The sequence below is a fragment of the Cotesia glomerata genome, linkage group LG5 (assembly GCF_020080835.1).
Source record: "Cotesia glomerata isolate CgM1 linkage group LG5, MPM_Cglom_v2.3, whole genome shotgun sequence".
Taxonomy (NCBI): domain Eukaryota; kingdom Metazoa; phylum Arthropoda; class Insecta; order Hymenoptera; family Braconidae; genus Cotesia; species Cotesia glomerata.
The window spans coordinates 21,845,940-21,859,578 of NC_058162.1; the positions used below are offsets into that span (position 1 = coordinate 21,845,940).

A 13,639-nucleotide genomic window follows, 5' to 3' on the forward strand; every position below is an offset into this window, starting at 1 on the left:
TGTACGAACATATATGTATATACTGCAATCTTAAAGGCACTCCTGATGTTTTATTTCTTTTTTTTTATATCTTATATTACAATATATATTTATATTTATATATAATTATTTTTACAATAGTGTTTTACAATTAACACCGTTGTATCTCTTTATAAATTTTAATATTTCCAAGAGTAAGATTACTGATTGTTACGGAAATTTTTTTCTGTAAAATTGATTAATTTAAAAAAATTGCACAATACAAAATAATTCAATAAAACAATTTTAAAAAAAATCTAATCACACTGTCGGAATTTTTCAGTATTAAACATTTTTTTTTATAAATTTAAAATGTACCCAAATATTGTAAAAATCAAAAGCAAAAAAATCGAAAATAAAATACACAGAAAGAATGGTTCACTTGAACCGAAAAAATATTTTTCTTACTAATTATTTTCTTGGGCGAAAAAAATTTTTTTTTGACAAGAAATTTCATTTACTCCAACAAAATTAATTCTCTTACTTCAAGAAATACGTATCTTGATCCAAGACAATTTATTTAAATCAAGAAAATTTTCTTGTCTTGAGAAAATTTTTCTCTTGCTCCAAAAAATTAAATATCTCGATAATAAATTTTCATTAATATTTTTATTGACGAATATGTCAAATGGGAAGATCAAATAATATTGAACTAAAAAAATATTTCTTTCATTCAATATGTATAATTGCGTGCTAAAATAATCTAAAATGGGTATCAAATATTCAAGAGAAAAATTTTCTCAGCTGAAGTAGGTGGCGCTGCTTCCCTAAAGTATCTAAAAATCTTGATCCAATATAAAAATTTATCGTATCAAGTATTTATGATAATTTGAATTAAGAAAAATTACTTCCACCAAGAATAGAATTTCAAGAAAAATTTTTACTTCGGCCAAGACAACTTCGGTCTTCCTTCGGGCATCCGAAAATTTACTTGAGCCAAGAATTTTATTCTCCAGTCAAGAAATCTTTTTTTCTGTGCACGATTAATATTAATAATTTCCGTTTTTTTTTTTTTTTTTCTTCCAATCGTTTGCTCCACGAACAAAACCTTTGGCTTCTGGCTTAAGTCACCGCAAGTCACAAACCTTACATTCATCATTAGTATCATTACATTTATTAATGTATTAATTAAAATTATTATTATTTTAATATTCTTATTATTATTATCATCATTATCATCAGATTCATCATACTTCAATACATAAATACAATATGATACAGACACCTATTTATAAGAATGGTTTTGTTCAATGATTTTAATTAAAACATTTGTTTGTTAACTTCTTTTAATTATAAATATATATATTTTTTTTTATTGAAGATGAAAACAAATCACCTCTTAGTAGAATTGAGAATCATAAATAATCATTTAAACCAACGACGTACGGGACAACGTATATACAATATACACGCTGCATAAGATTGTTCATTGGTCTGCTTAAAGACATCCGTAAAATAATAATTACAAATTTCGAATCTCATTCAGCCTTTTGCTGATGCTGATACAACTCTTTTAGTGTTTTAAGCTCATCAATGAGCGTTTGGTTTCTGTTTTCTAATACAGCTACTCTATTTTCCAGACACTTAATATATTCCTTTTTTTTTCTTCGACATTCACGCGCTGCTTCTCTGTTAAATTAATATTATTATTGTTTAAAATAGTAATAATCATACACTGATAGAAGGATTTATTAACTGATAATTTAATTTATTTGAAGACAATTATTTAATTTACTAAATATTTTTTAACATTCAATAAATATTTACTTGGGAGGAAAGTATATTTATTAATAGTTAATAAGTATTTATTAATAGTTAACAAATATTTATTAACAGTTAATAAATATTTTATTGAGTGAATTTGTTTTGCTTGCAATGTCATATTATATGAAGATTGCTTACAAATAAAAATCATCTTTATAAATTATTTGCATTAATTATATTACATTATAATAACGTTTATTGTAAAATACCAAGTTCTATCACAGCTCATAATTATCTTTTATATTTTTTAATATTAAAAAATGTTAATTTATTTAGTGAATTGTATTATTATCATGTATTTCAGCTAAGGTAAAGTACCCAGTATTTGAACACTTATAAAAATGGGACCAGTACTTGAACAGACTTTTTGAATTGTTGTAATACAAAATCCGTAAATGTATTATAATTATGAGTAATATGTGCATGTTATAATTATTCAAAGATACAGTAGTTGATTTCTGTAAGTTTTTTCAATTATAAATCAAAACAATTATATTTTTGTTAACTTAAAGTTGACATGTCGAGAATAGCCGATAGATGCTATTTTTTTCATGAAAAAGGTACTAAATCGTAAACCAAACAATCAGTAAAAAAAACGGTATATCATCATTGTAAGTAAAAAAAATTGTACCACCCAATGAAATAGTCTTTTCTAAATAATATATATTTTTTGCAAAGACATAAACTATAATTTTTATATTAAATTTTAGCGTCTAACTATACCTCCCAATTTTCAAAGCGGTACCCAGAACTTGAACAACCCGACTAGAATTTTAGTGAGGCATGCCGAAAAATCAGCTCGGGGCGAAGTTGGCTTTCCGAACTTAGGCTAGCCCAATTCGGATCTTATTTGTTTTAAATTAGGCAAGCCGAACATTGGTATGCCAAAAGAATTCCACATTCGATGTAATCTCGTAATAGTTTGGCACTGCCTAAATTCGGCATATCATGGATTGTCTAATTGGTACGAAATAACGGTAACCAAAGGTTTACTGAAGTTTGGTTCACCAAGCTCGGGCTCACTTAGGCAAACCTGTGGTAATACCTAAGTTCGGCATGTCATGGATTGCCTAATTAGTATGAAATAACGGTAACCAAAGGCTTACCGAAGTTTGGTTCACCAAACTCGGGCTTACTTAGGCAAACCTGTGGAAATACCTAAGTTCGGTATATCATGGATTGCCAAACTGTTATGAAATAACAGTAACCAAAGGCTTACCGAAGTTTGGTTCACCAAGTTCGGGCTCACTTCGGAAAATCTGTGGCAATGCCTAAGTTTAGCATTTCATGGGTTGCCAAACTGTTATGAAATAACAGTAACCAAAGGTTTACCGAAACTTGGCATACCACGATCGAGCTTCCTTAGGCAAAACTGTGGAAATGCCTAAGTTCGGTATGTCATGGATTTCCAAACTGTTATGAAATAACGGCAACCAAAGAGGCTTACCAAAGTTCGATTCACCAAGCTCGGGCTCATTTAGGCAAAACTGTGGCAATGCCTAAGTTCGGTACGCCATGAGTTGCCAAACTGATACGAGATAACGGTAACCAAAAGCTTACCGAACAGTAATTAAAGGTATTCTGAAGCTTGTAACTTGAAACTTCGGTAACCGAATGTTTGCCGAAGTGTCGGGCTTATAAGTATCTTGAGGCAAGAGGTCGCTCATCATCGGCGTAGCGTCACGGTATGGTATAGGGCTCTCGTGCGTCGGGTACAGTGTTCGAGTCTCGCGTTCGACATGTAAAATTTTTAATAATTAATAATTATTAATTATAATTATTCTTAAGGTGAGTGTGAGGTAAATTTACGTATTGTGTATGACTAATGTATCTAACTCCATTATCTCCTTTCCCCATGACCCATAAAATCGACCAATCAAAAAAAAACTTCTTCATAGTAAGAAAAACCCTAAAAAGCGAAAAAATGACCGAAAATATAAAAAAAAAAATACTAAATAAAAAAAAAAAAAATTTTGTATTTACTTAATATTTAAAAAATTTTGTCCTAAAGTCGATATTTATATTTAAAATTTAAAAAATAAATTTAAAAAAATAAGCATTCAGTATTATTAATTTTTGCTTTATAATAAAAATAGCTAAAAACAAAGAAATGATTCAATTTGGATTCTTCCGTGCGAATTCAGTTTCTGAATTGCTACCTAGTTAGGTAGCCAAATTTGGACCGAATGAGGCTTAGATAGTCACCAGCAAGTGTGGTTTCCAAACCACCGCCTAAGTCGGAAGCCAAGTTAGGCCCAAACTCGCGACTGCGTTATTTCCGGGACGTGAGCCAACTTTGGCTTCCTGGTTCGGGGCGAGCTTGGAATTCGGCATGCCTAATTCGAAACGAACCACCGCCGAACTTAAATTTCTGGTCGGGAAGCTGGGGCCGTATAATTTTGACAGCACTCTAATCTCGAATAGGTTTATAGACTAGTGATCAGCATTGTGATTTGTATTAATTACTTCAAATTAAATAAGTTTCATAGCTAAAAATTAGTCTAGTTAAAACTTACTGAACGTTTTGAATTGAGTTTTTTTGATTTATAATCGAAAATTTGCTTTGTCATTCATAAAAAATGTAATTAAAAGATTAAATACAAATATTTCTCATTTCTAAAAGAACATTACAAATATTTACAGATATTTACAGTATCAAAAAAACATTACAAACATTACAAATATTTACAGTATTATTTTTAATATTATTCAATAATATGTTATAGTTCTTTCGATATTTCAATAAAACGTTAAAAATTTTTGCTGTACCTATTGCCATATATTTTATTAGTTCAACTACTGCTCCTGGAGTGTTCAACTATTGCGGCTTATCAGAATTGATTGTTCAACTACTATTCCTTTTATAGTCTATCTTAAAAACGTTGTCAAAATACAAATATTCAATTATCTTTGTTATTTTGCGCTTCAATCAATTCAAAATTGTTTATATTTACATGAAAATCACTAATTTTAACTAATAATAACATCTTTATATATTAAAAGTAGGGTCAAATACGTTTTACTTTGAAACCTGTTCAACTACTGGGTACTTTACTTTAGCAGTTAACAAATATTCATTAACCATTAATGAATATTTATTAATATTTAATAAGTCGTATTGAATAAATAACTTATTAACTGTTAATAAATATTAATTAAATCCTATGATGTTAAAAAATCATTTGTTAACAGTTAATAAAGCTTAAGGGGCACACCTAGTGTGAAATTAAAAAAAAATCGATTTTTTTTTTTCATATTTCGATAGGTTATACATTTAAAAATAACATACTAAAATTTTAAATCGATATCTCAAATAGTTTTTGAGTAACAGCCATTTCAAAAGTAGCCGCTCGGTAGTTAGGATAATTTTATCTTTAAACGCGTTTTTCTCGAAACAGCATTTTTCGAATTTGCTCCAATGATTACTCGGAGACAAATGATCCAATCACTATCAAATTATTTTCTGCATGTTCTGTATATAGTTCTCCATACACTGACCTACCAGTTTTTTTATCTGATCAGAAATATAATTTTGGCAGGCCAAAAACGACCAAAATTTTGGGTAAAATTCAACTTTTTTTTTTTTAAAACGCTGCCATTTTGTCAGTTTTTGATACTTTTTTTCGGCTGTAGGTCATTGTACGGACAATATCTTCTAGCTTAACGAGAATTTTTTTTTTTATTTCATTCACGGAGAAGGCCGGAATCACTGCAGCAGTAGAAGACCTTTTTTTTTTTAGCGCCATCGGAGATCGCGTGTAACTCGAAAAATATTTAATTTTTTTCTTCAAAAATTTTACTGCGAATTCTTAAATTATGTATAAATATATCCTTAAAATTTTAAAACAAGTAATACAGTAGTTATTATTTTTTTAATTCCCAAAAATCGCATTTTTTTAGGCTGTCACCCTAGATGTGCTTCTTAAGGTAAAGGACTAAGTTATTGACACTGGCCTAGTTGATTGACACTCGAAATTTTATTCTAATTAAAAAAATAAAATGTTCTCAAAAAACCAATTATCTTAAAATTTATAATTCAAAAATTATATTTATTACTTTATTAAAGTCGATTTGTTTTATTCAATTAAAATAAAATTGCAAGTATCAATAACTGGTTCTTTTACCTTATTAAATATGAACAAATCCTTCCATCAGTGTACTCAAGTATAATAATTAATTAATTAATTAACTGATTTATTGATTACTCACCTATTCTTCTGCAACCTCATCTCACGCTTTCTGGCTGCGTCTTCAACAACGACTCCGTGGCCTGTGTAGTCTGTAACATTGCAGAAGGATGTACTTTTTGAAAATAATTAACTCGAATAAAATAATAAAATTGTTTTTACTACTAGCTTAAATAAATATAAATGCAGAGAAAGGGTTTAAATAATAAAAGAAAAATAAAAAAAAATCAATAAGAAGAAACAAAGTAAAATAAAATAAAATAATAAAGAAGCTTAAGAAGAAAAAGGGACACACCTGGGACAAAAAATTGTGTATCCTGGCCCTGTGCATACTGCACTATTGTACCTCCTGCCGTTGTTGCATTGCTCATTGTCAGCGTATGAAGCCCTGGCACACCCTCCCCCTGGGTAGCTATTTGTATTGTTCCCGCCGGTATTACTGCAAAATATTTTATCTTGTAAAAATAAAACCCCCGAACAGTAACAATATACACGTATTTAAATGTAATGACGTTTTTAACAACAAAATGATAAATACATCAAACTAACGCGCTTCGTATTTATTAATTATTTAAATATTAATTTAATACGCGAATTACCGTAGATGCCATACCAAGCAGAACAGAGGAAACGGCAGTATTACACAGGGACAGGGCAACCTAGATTAATTTATTAACGGAAAGGAATTAGGTTTTAAGCATTAATTTAATAAACAACAGTTTAGTTATTTAATTGTTAATAATTAATATTAAGTGATTGAATCATGAATACATAAGTAAGTAAGTAAGTAATAAACAAAAAATCTAATTTATTTATTTACTTAGTTTATAGATTAAAGTATAAACCAACCTGTTTGGTATTGCAGTGAATGAGAAGACATGTCACTGTCCACATTAGAATCACACTCTAGAGAGGATTCAAGGGGAGGCAAAGGACCCGCTGTAACACCGAATCAATGACTCGGATTATTTTATAATCTCAATTCATCATCGTCTTCTTCTTCTTCCTCATACATATCAAGTTATTACTTATAACTTAAACCCATTTCAATACTGTGGATAATTGGTAAGCAGTATTCGCTATTGCGGTCAGTATCCTCACGAATCTTTTTCATTATTTTTGTTACATTATACACTGATAGAAGGACGTTTTTATATTTAATAAGCTTTATTAACTGTTAATAAATTATTTTTTAACATCATAGGATTTAATAAATATTTATTAATAGTTAATAAATTATTTATTAAACACGATTGATTAAATGTTAACAAATATATGTTAGAATGATGTACTTTTCATATTTATTTATCTATAATTTTTTTTCAATTAGAAATTTTAATTTTTCCTTTAATGAAAGTAACAAACAATTATTTAATTCTAAATAAACAAAAAAATTAAATGAGACTGAAACTAAAAGACGTCTGTCAAATTTTGAGATTTTTATAACTAAATTTTAATTAAAAATTCCACATCGAGAAATTAAAAAAAATTACAAATGCAAATTATATACGAATATTTTTTTTTAACAATTAATATTTAATAAAAATCGAAAAAATTGTTCGACAAAAATATAATATTGCAACTGAGTGACATCTGATAATTTTTAGAATTTTTCTAATAATTAAATTATACTAAAAAAAAAATTGAAAAATTATAAATGGAATTTTTTAAAGATAATTTTCTAGACCTAGTATATTTCTCAAGAAAAACCAAAAAATTGTCAAGTGTCTGCTAATTTCAGTGTTATATAAAAATTAATGCAAACAATTTTTAAAAATTTTTGTTTTAAAAATTGAAAATAGCTTTGTTAAAGGAGGAAATACATGTAGAAGGCCGTTTTTATGCTGATTTTCATTAATTTTTTTAAGGTATAAAAAATTAATATTATTTATTGAAACAAGCAAGTTATTTTATAGATATATTTATGAGTATTTTTTCGTATTAAACAACAATATAACTTAACAAATAGCGGAGATATCAGCTGATACACATCGTAGGTTGTCATCCGACTTAGCAGTTGGTGTGCAGTATGGAAGCCACAATTTTTATCTGAAATCACTCGGCACAGAAAAATTACTTTTTTTATATGTGTATCTTCTATATGAACCTCAATTCCAAAAAAAAAGTACAAATTTGCATTTTTTAGAGAGCTGTGAAATTAAGTCGTGATTTTTTACCATTTTTTCATACATTGTTTATTAAAAAAAAAATAGTTTAAATAAAAATATCGCTTATGATGAAGGTTCATATTCAGCGTAATTGTATAAAGAAAAGTAATTTTCCTGTGCCATTGATTTCAGATAAAAAGTGTGGCTTCCATAGTGCACACCAACTGCTAAGTCGGAAGACAACCTACGATGTGTATCAAGCTGATATCTCCGCTACTTTTTAAGTTATATTGTCGTAAAATGTGGAAAAATATAAATATATGTATAAAATAACCTGATAGTTTCAATAAATAATATTAATTTCCATACCTTAAAAAAATTAATAAAAAATCAGCATGAAAATATCTTTCCACACGTATTTCTCCCCTTAATGCAAATAATTTATAAAGATAATTTTTATTTATAAGAAATATTCATATCATATGACATTGCAAGCGAAACAAATTCACTCAACAAAATAATTATTAACTGTTAATAAATATTTGTTAACTATTAATAAATACTTATTAACTATTAATAAATGTACTTTCTTCCCAACTAAATATTTATTGAATGTTAAAAAATATTTATTAAAATTTAATAAATTAAATAATTGTCAAATAAATTAAATTATTAATAGTTAATAAATCCTTCTATCAGTGTATTCAATTCGTGCTGTCAGATCATACACGCAATAAGTGAATGCAAGTATACGTGCTTTTTAAGAGTACTTTTTTTAAGCATTGTAACTCCCTAGCTTCCGTTGGAACAAATGAAAAATAAAACTGGTACTGGTATTGTGTGCCGGGGAATTTTTAAATAAAGGGATGTAAAATATGCTAGTAGAGGGTTGACCAGTCGATAAAAGCTACTACTAAATGTGATAGTACATGCTGTGCTGGTGCGATAATGGAGCCTTCAAGCGTTAAATCATGCACAATCATTTCTACTCTGCTTGGTGTGGCATCGTCATTATTCTTTTCTTTTAATCGGTTCATTTACTTTTTGCTTTTTTAAATACGGATATTTTTTTTTACAAGGATTTGGATAAGGATTCTGTCGTATGACTGACATGCACTATTTTGTTTACAGTTTTCAAAACTAAAATAAAAAATACCCCGATCATGACTCACTGTCGCCGCAACAATGAATACTTTTTACGTTATTAATATTGTCATTGTTAATTTTTTTGATTAATAATTCTTTAACCACACGTTATAGGCGTCGTTAAGTTTAATTTTTAAGTAGACACAGTAAAGTACTCCAATTGTTCATTGATAACATAGATAATTAAAAAAAGCGATAAGAAGTTTAGTTAAGGTTTAGAAAATAATTTAAGTTATCTTAAAAGCAATAATATAATTACCGGCTATTTCACTCGCGCTTAAATCATTTAGGATTTTACGATATGAAGCACGTCTTGTGAGTAAATCTCGTCGTTTTTTAGGTGATTCGTCATCTGAACAACTCTCATCACTGGCTGTTTCAACGACCTAGAAAATATTTTAATTATTAATAATCAATATCATTTTTATTTTTTATTCATTTCAGTAAACATTAGCTTTGTTTATAAGTTTAAAAATAAATTTTTCATGTTAATAACTAAATCTTAAAAAAAAAAATTATATTTCAATTATTTTTAAATGTCAGCAATACACAAAAATTAAAAATAAATTTTCATCAATCATTAGAAAATTTTAAGTAATATTGATTAGAATATAGTATAAAGTATAATTAGAATTTTCTCATTAAATATCAAAAAGCCGGTTCATTTAACGTCATACTATTTATTAATAATGTCAAGTCTATTTATTTTTAATAATTATAACTTAAAATTTAATCCATAGTGGTCATTATGGGTCTAGATGACCCCAGGCAATTTTTGAGTTGCTCTTGCTTCGAAGATATCATTCAAAATGGTATCTGTGGTACCATCTATTATTGTTTGAAGATTTTTTGAGATTCATGGATTTACGATTTTAATTGCACAAATAAATATACTTTTTGAAAAGCTCGACATGACACCACTTTTTTTCAAAGTATGCGATACCCGAAGTAGAACCCCGGTCATTTACATTTATCTTAAAAAATGAAGTTTTTAGTCAAAAAGTCAAATTTTTCGAAATTTGACTTTCTCGCATTTTTTTTATAATTAAACAATTAAAAAAAAAATTAAAAACGATTGAGTTATTCAACGGAAGTGTTAAGAATTACTCTCATGTACGGCTCGAGTGAAAATATTGAAAACGCAAGTAGCAATAATTTTTTCCATGCATGGGGTCAACTAGACCCAGTATGACCACTACGTTATTTTTAAGTGTGACCACTAAATAAGGATCAAATAAACATCAATACACCAGCAGTATTGGAATACGCAACGTTTCGCTATATTTTATAGCTTCTTCAGGCTCTTCAATACACATTTTTGTATCGTGTCATAATCATTACAGCCTTGCATACATATATATTTAATCATGTTGTACACATTACGCTATATAACATAATCCTACTTGTTATTTAATTATTTGACTCAATACTTTATATTATAAAAAATTATTAAAATTAGAATAATAGAACAGAAGTCATTCGAGTTACAGGTTATCAAAAACACATCCTTATTCCTTATATTTAATTTTATTTTAATTTATTTCGAATTATTAGATTTTAAACTGCTTAATTTAAATTTATTCATAATAGAAAAATATTAAAAATTTTTACAATATTTATAAATAAATAAATTACCTGTAAAGCTTGCAAACTTCCTTGCGCTGATTGTATAACAGAATTAGGTTTACTGACAAGTATTACATTTCCTTTTGAAATAGCTACAGGTTGTATATTTGTAGCACTCTGGATCACAGATTGATGATTTGGTTGGATAACTGATTGTACCTGATAAATATCAATAATAATAATGACACAATTGTTTACAATCCACTGCTGTATCAATAACCAAGTTACAATTAGTTTTATTATTTTTTGCAATAAAATTACCAAATTTAATCACTTGATCTTGGATTATAATGAAAATACTAACTCCAATTTCTCACAAAAAAAATTCTAAGCTAATTGCAGATCAATTATCATTCTAATAAATAACTTGGTCATTTCAGATTAATAAATAAAAAAAAGTTGTTAACCAAAACCAGCATTCTGCATTATCTGTGCGTTAAACAAAAAGTAAGCGAAAAAAGTGCAGGTAAAGCGGACATAAATTAAATTTAAAAAAATGATGGATCATAGGTACACAGGACGTTTATAAAAAAAAAAAAATCCTGTATGTACCTGCGTCGTCCCCGACGTAGGTAACGTAAGTTGCACAATGCTGGTGGAGGCTACCAGGTGATGAGTTTGCAGTTGAGATCTGCTCAAGGATTGTACCGAGGTAGCGATTGCTGGTGCCGAATCACCGCTATGGGAATCCGGCGACAATGGGTCAACGGCTGATCCGTTTTCTTCGACCATACTTTCCATATCCTGGGGACCAGTAGCCCTGAAAAAATTAAATATTTAATAATTTAAAGAAATTTTTAAAACTATTTATTAATTAATAAACATTATGGTAATTATTTACAATTGAGGTCAACCCTATTTTTGGCCATATCTAGGTGAAAAATAAAAATTTTTTATATTCTGCTTGTTTTTACGGTGCATTTATGATAAAAAATGTCGTGAAAGAAAAAAATAAAGATTTCGATATCTTTTTTGCCTTCAAAAGTTGGAAAAAATTTTGGCTCTCATGTTTTTGGTTAAAATTTCTATTTCATATTTTTTGATATATTTTTTTCTAAAAATTACATAAAAAAACGAACAATTTAAAAAAAAAAATTGAATAAGGTAAAAGCCCCAATAGATGATCACGTACCAGTATATGATCACTCCATGTATCTGTATATCTATATTCACAAATATAGGTATACAAATCATGGAGTGATCATATACTGGTACATGATCATCTATTGGGGCTTTTACCTTATCACAATTTTCTAAAAAATTTAGGAATTTTTTTGAAAATTTACAAAATTTGTTAAAATTGTGATAATCGACTTTCTTTTTTTTAATTGTTCATTTTTTTAAATATTTAAAAAAAAATATATATATCAATAAAATCAAACTAATATTAAGTTAGCCGACGTTTTTAATTTTTTGATTATTTTTCATTTATTAAATTAGAACTAAAAAATATTTTTTTTTTAAATTGCACTTATAGTTTTTCAAGTTTTTTGCAAATCAAAATTTTTTTTTTATTTTTCTGTAATGATTTTTTCAATAAAAAAAAATTCTAAAAATTTTTAGATGTCGGCTAACTTAATTTTCATAAAAATCAAATAGAAATTTCGTTAAAAAAATGAAAATTAAAATAGTTGACCCCACTTGTAAATATTTACCAACATTATTACTAATTCTAAATAATTAAAAGTTAAAAAATTCACTTGTATTATTTAAATAAAGGATTTAAAATTTTCCCGCCATTCACATGGCACTGCAACAACTGCGTCATTTACATAAGCAGTTCTAAAAATACTATTCAACACACACAATATAAATGTTTTTAGTTTTGTTCACCATCATAATAATATAAATAGCCAAATCCAAATGGTATAAACATCAGAACTGGACAATATTAACGAAGAGGTGGATGGTACTTTGTACAATAATTATTATTCACCAAACAAATATTATTTTATTCCTTCACAAACAGCAGAGCCGAAATGACCTCAATTTTAAATAAAAATTTCCAGGTTCGCTGCAGCCAAATATAATATCTTGATTTCTTGTTTGTTGTTAATTATTATTTAAAAAAATAATAAAACGTTGTTGATCAGACGCCATATTTTCAAACAGAACCACGACTAGTCACGTCGATGGATCTTATAAAAATGCCTACGGTGATGATGTATGCCCGCAACAAACACACACACAAGTGATTGAAAAATAAAATAATAATCAATTATGTATCACAAAATAGGTATAATATATAACAAAGTGATTGGTCTGTCGTTTAAATTACTAAACTAAACATACCATCCACCACTTCTTCGCTACGGTCCATGCCTCCTTGTTATTATTCTCCAGCTGGTGTATGTACTTACCAGTTACGTATTTCTCGTCACCAACTTTGCTGCAATACGAGTGGGCAAGCGGGCAGGTACGTAGCAGCCACGTCAAAACTCCAGTGGCTTCGTCACTGGTTGGAAAGACCACGATCTCCAATACAAGCGTCACCATCAAAATGGCGCCTGCCCGTTCCAAGAGTGAGTAAGCTTGTAGTAGTGTAGTGTACTATCTGTATTATATTATATATTATAATATATGTACAACATATACCAACACATTGTCAAGTATGTGCTGCTCAAATCTCGCTCAGTAAATTCACAGGTTGTCTTCTTCGCTCTTGTTGGTGGCTCATCAAAAGTTGAGACGCAACTACGGAATTATTGGGAAATTTTTGTGTGCTAGAGCGAGTGAGAAATATATCAATGTTAAGTATGTGAAATAGAGGGGATATATATCAGTGTACTT

At 28.2% G+C, this 13,639-nt stretch overlaps 1 protein-coding gene across 12 annotated transcripts; it reads right to left on the bottom strand.

The window, feature by feature from the left end:
- Positions 1 to 992: 992 nt before the first annotated feature.
- LOC123265870 (cyclic AMP-responsive element-binding protein 1) lies at positions 993 to 13,358 on the bottom strand. Of its 12 annotated transcripts, none has more exons than XM_044729824.1 (9): positions 13,210 to 13,323; positions 12,550 to 12,640; positions 11,402 to 11,609; positions 10,859 to 11,008; positions 9,483 to 9,609; positions 6,819 to 6,908; positions 6,265 to 6,408; positions 5,992 to 6,061; positions 993 to 1,647 (listed from the first exon to the last, which is right to left on the bottom strand). In XM_044729824.1, the coding sequence occupies exons 3-9, from the start codon at positions 11,588 to 11,590 to the stop codon at positions 1,497 to 1,499; spliced, it is 921 nt and encodes a 306-aa protein (XP_044585759.1). In that variant the 5' UTR covers positions 11,591 to 11,609; positions 12,550 to 12,640; positions 13,210 to 13,323; the 3' UTR covers positions 993 to 1,496. The 12 variants fall into 12 exon arrangements, 11 of the variants coding, with proteins under 11 accessions (XP_044585759.1, XP_044585766.1, XP_044585764.1 ...); XR_006509687.1 differs by lacking the exon at positions 12,550 to 12,640 and having other exon boundaries at positions 993 to 1,390; positions 1,425 to 1,647; positions 13,210 to 13,354; XM_044729831.1 differs by lacking the exon at positions 12,550 to 12,640 and having other exon boundaries at positions 5,992 to 6,052; positions 11,498 to 11,609; positions 13,210 to 13,358.
- Between the last annotated feature and the right edge of the window lie 281 nt (positions 13,359 to 13,639).